This window comes from Saprolegnia diclina (assembly GCF_000281045.1).
Source record: "Saprolegnia diclina VS20 unplaced genomic scaffold supercont1.46, whole genome shotgun sequence".
NCBI lineage: Eukaryota > Oomycota > Saprolegniomycetes > Saprolegniales > Saprolegniaceae > Saprolegnia > Saprolegnia diclina.
This window is the reverse complement of record NW_008246113.1, coordinates 92911-96321: the sequence shown is the minus strand read 5'-3', so window position 1 is coordinate 96321 and position 3411 is coordinate 92911. Positions and strand designations below refer to the sequence as shown.

Genomic DNA, 3411 nt, shown 5'->3' with positions numbered 1-3411 from the left:
GACTGGAAACTAAAGTGTGCAAATCGAGTCGTTTTATCTCAAGCAAGCTTACTATAATGAAGCCATACCAGACAGTACTGTATGACGCGCCGCCTGTCGACTGCGTGGCCCCACTCTATGATTATGACGCGCAAGCATGCCAATGGTGTACCATACTACGACGTAGAGTCCGATAGTACTTGCAGTAGGGCTGTAGACATTTTCGAACGCGTCGCCTGTAGCCCTTGTGTTCAGTTGATCGACTACAGTAGTGTGTCGACGCTGCAACACGCCGTGGACAACCCCAACCCTAGTGCGAATACAAAGAAATTTCGGAAAAGACGGACGCTACATTAAGAATCACATCATCGTCTACAGTGCATACACAACCGGTACTGACGTGGATGAACTTAATACGCGGGGTACGGCGCGTCCGTGCTCGAGGGCGCCGGCGTCGTCGCCACCGGTGTCATCGGCGCAGTGGTCGTCGGAGTAGTCGTCGTGGGTGCAGCCGTCGTCGGAGCCGATGTCGTGGTAACGGCCGTCGTGGGCGCAGCCGTTGTCGGAGCAGACGTCGTGGCAATGGTCGTCGTCGGTGCAGCAGTCGGCGCAGGCGTCAACGGCGACATCGTCGGGGCAAACGGCGACGGCGACGGGCACTTGTCCATAAAGATGAGCTTCTTCCCGACTTGGACGGTCGTCGCAATCGCACCGACAACATCTTCGCTAGCAATGCTCAGAGCCACCTTGACCGCGGCGCCCACAATCTCGACCGTACTCGAGGCACAGGTCGCACTCGACGACGCACAGAAAAGACCGCACCGGAACGGCGTCTCACCCGTGCACTTGGGCCAGCAGAGCGGGCCGAGGCCCATGTAGCCCTCGTCGCACTTGGGGTAGCAGAGCAACCCGCTTTGTTCGAGGCCACCGTTGCAGCCAAGACGCGAGACACCGACGCCACGGCCATAGTGGTCCTTGCGGCAAAAGGCACCGTCGTCGTGCGAACCCGCGGGGCAGTCGGGGGTGCAGATGCAGCAGCCAAAGTTATGGTAGCCCTTCTCGCATTTGGGGTACCACATGAGACCGTTCTTCTCGCAGCCTTGCTTGTTTTGGCGGTTGCACTTGTCTTGGTTCCAGATCGCGTAGCCGGCACCGCGGCCGTACGCCTTGGGCTTGGTGCACGACATACCAATGTCGGTGACGCCGTCAACACCGCAGCCCTTCTTGCGACAGATGCAGCAGCCAACGTTCTCGTAGCCTTCCTTGCACTTGGGGTAGCAGAGCGCACCCCACGGCTCTTCGCCCGCGATACACTGGTTGGAGAGCACCGTGCCGACGCCACGCCCGACAGGCTTGCGCATGCACACCTTGGGGTTCGGATCCAAGAGCGAGAGCACTTGCTGGACCGCTTGCTGGACGCCGTTGGCAATGTCAATGCCCTGCGCCGGGTCGAACGCTTCGAGCTTGGACGGCTTGGTGACCCGCGCGACGTCCTGGAGCATGACCTCGCTGCCGTTCAAGTTGTGCAGCGCGACCGCGTTGGCTTGCTCGAGGTTGACCTTGATGCTCTCGCGCAGTGTTTCGTTGAGACCGTCCTTGGCGATCGTCTGCATGTCCGCAATGAGCTGCGCAATGTTGCCATCGACGAGACGAAGCGTCGACGCCATGTCGCCGGCTTCGGGCTGCGCGTAGATGGCGACCGGCGCCGCGAGGCAAGCAAGGAGGTATGCGAGTTGCATGGTGGAAATGGTGGAAATTGAAAAGTGAGCACTCGCGGAGCGATGGCTTGCGGTACGACAGACGGTGCGACGTACAGACACGGTCGTTGAGAGGCAGTGTGCGCGGCCTTGCACGCATGGAATGTTCAGCGAAGGCGCGTGGGTGCCAGTAGGTGCTACAAGTATGCTGGCTCTCGACCATGTTGCACCGACATTGCCAACAACTGACAACGTGGCTGACGTGGTGAGTGTGGGACCGAGAAGAGGAAGATGCTATCTCGCAATGTCCAAACGGTTCTATCCAGTGCAGGCGCTGGCCGTAGAGAGCCGCCGACGGCCATAGAGGGGGCGTGGCGACGCTACAACGTCCATGTTTGCGTGTACAGCCAACATATCCTTATCATGAGGGTCATGGTCGGAATACAACTTGCATCTTGTACGTGGCTGCCACGATTGGTATCCGTGGTTTGAAAAGACGTCTGCTGCTGCCTGCTTGTGCCTCTCTATCAATGCACAACAAATGGATCGCCCATGCACGACCCAGATGCTCTTGATCGAGGGTACGTGTCCCGTATACGTGGCTGTAGATGCACCTTGGTACAGACCATCCGAGGCACGCGACGACACGACCCCTTGCAGTGATCGCGGCGCAGCAGACAACGCACTGTTGTTGGGTTCTCAGTCCGTCAGCACCTAAAATTCGGTGCTCGCTCCGTGATCGCATTTCCTTCTGGCCTTGGCTGTCCGCACCACAGTGAACAAAACGCCTTGACCATTTCGTGTACATAGCCTTGTTTTCATCGACAGCGATCTACTAAGCCGGTAAATGATACCCAAAAACCACACTTCAACAACAAAAATCGCATCGCATGGTACTGGTGTGGAAAAGGGCCAACGACAAGAAGTGTACGGTGCTCCAACCATCGGGATCGCACTTCAACGACAACGACGATACGAGCTACGCGGTCACCAAAACGCACTGCAGCGTCGTGCGTTGCATATCCCATTGCCATCCACCCACTCTCTACACGATCTGTCCGCGCGCCTTTGTGTTCGAAAAACTAGCTAACGCGGTTGAAAATCTCGGTTAATGTCATCTTGTAACTTAAAAAGCCACAAACGACTTTTCGTGGTAAGGTTTTAGGGAACTTACGTGCAAAGCGCGAAAAGTGTAGGTCGCCTGCGTTGTGCGTACAGCGCTGGAGGAAGCTCTTGAGCGTAAAAGGGCTGGATCACCCGTCGAGATACCACGGTCCTCTTGCGTGTATGACTCTTTTGGCGCCATCATGACAATCTGGGCCGTCGAGCAAGGATCTCGGCGCCGAAAGTTGAAATTTTTAGCCCTTGTCGGTGCATACCTGGGACCCGCCGTTATACCAACTATGTCGCGGTAGGATGGAATCAAGGCTGTGTTGCAGATTGTTGTGTCTGATTTGGTCAAGCCATGCCAGGCCGATGCAAGCGTGTATCGCTGGAGAGTTATGACTCCAGGAAGCGAGTAGCCTAGAGTCTGGGTAGCCTGTGTGCGTGGTGTAGATAGGATAGTGCTAGGAGCCATATGCGGATGATACCCGGTAGCGACCCTACATGCTATGACCCATCATAGAGCCTCTTGACGAAGGTCTCATCTGGCACAGCCTATCGTTCTATCCACAACGCTGGCCTCCATAGTCTCAGTTCACAATCTGCCTTCGTGGCGGAAGTTACGCCACGA

The 3411-nt window shown here is 56.7% G+C and overlaps 1 protein-coding gene across 1 annotated transcript; it reads right to left on the bottom strand.

Annotated features, from left to right (window-relative positions):
- Positions 1-309: 309 nt before the first annotated feature.
- SDRG_12029 (hypothetical protein) lies at positions 310-1793 on the bottom strand. The gene has a single exon (XM_008618087.1). The coding sequence runs from the start codon at positions 1716-1718 to the stop codon at positions 390-392; it is 1329 nt and encodes a 442-aa protein (XP_008616309.1). The 5' UTR covers positions 1719-1793; the 3' UTR covers positions 310-389.
- Positions 1794-3411: the final 1618 nt, after the last annotated feature.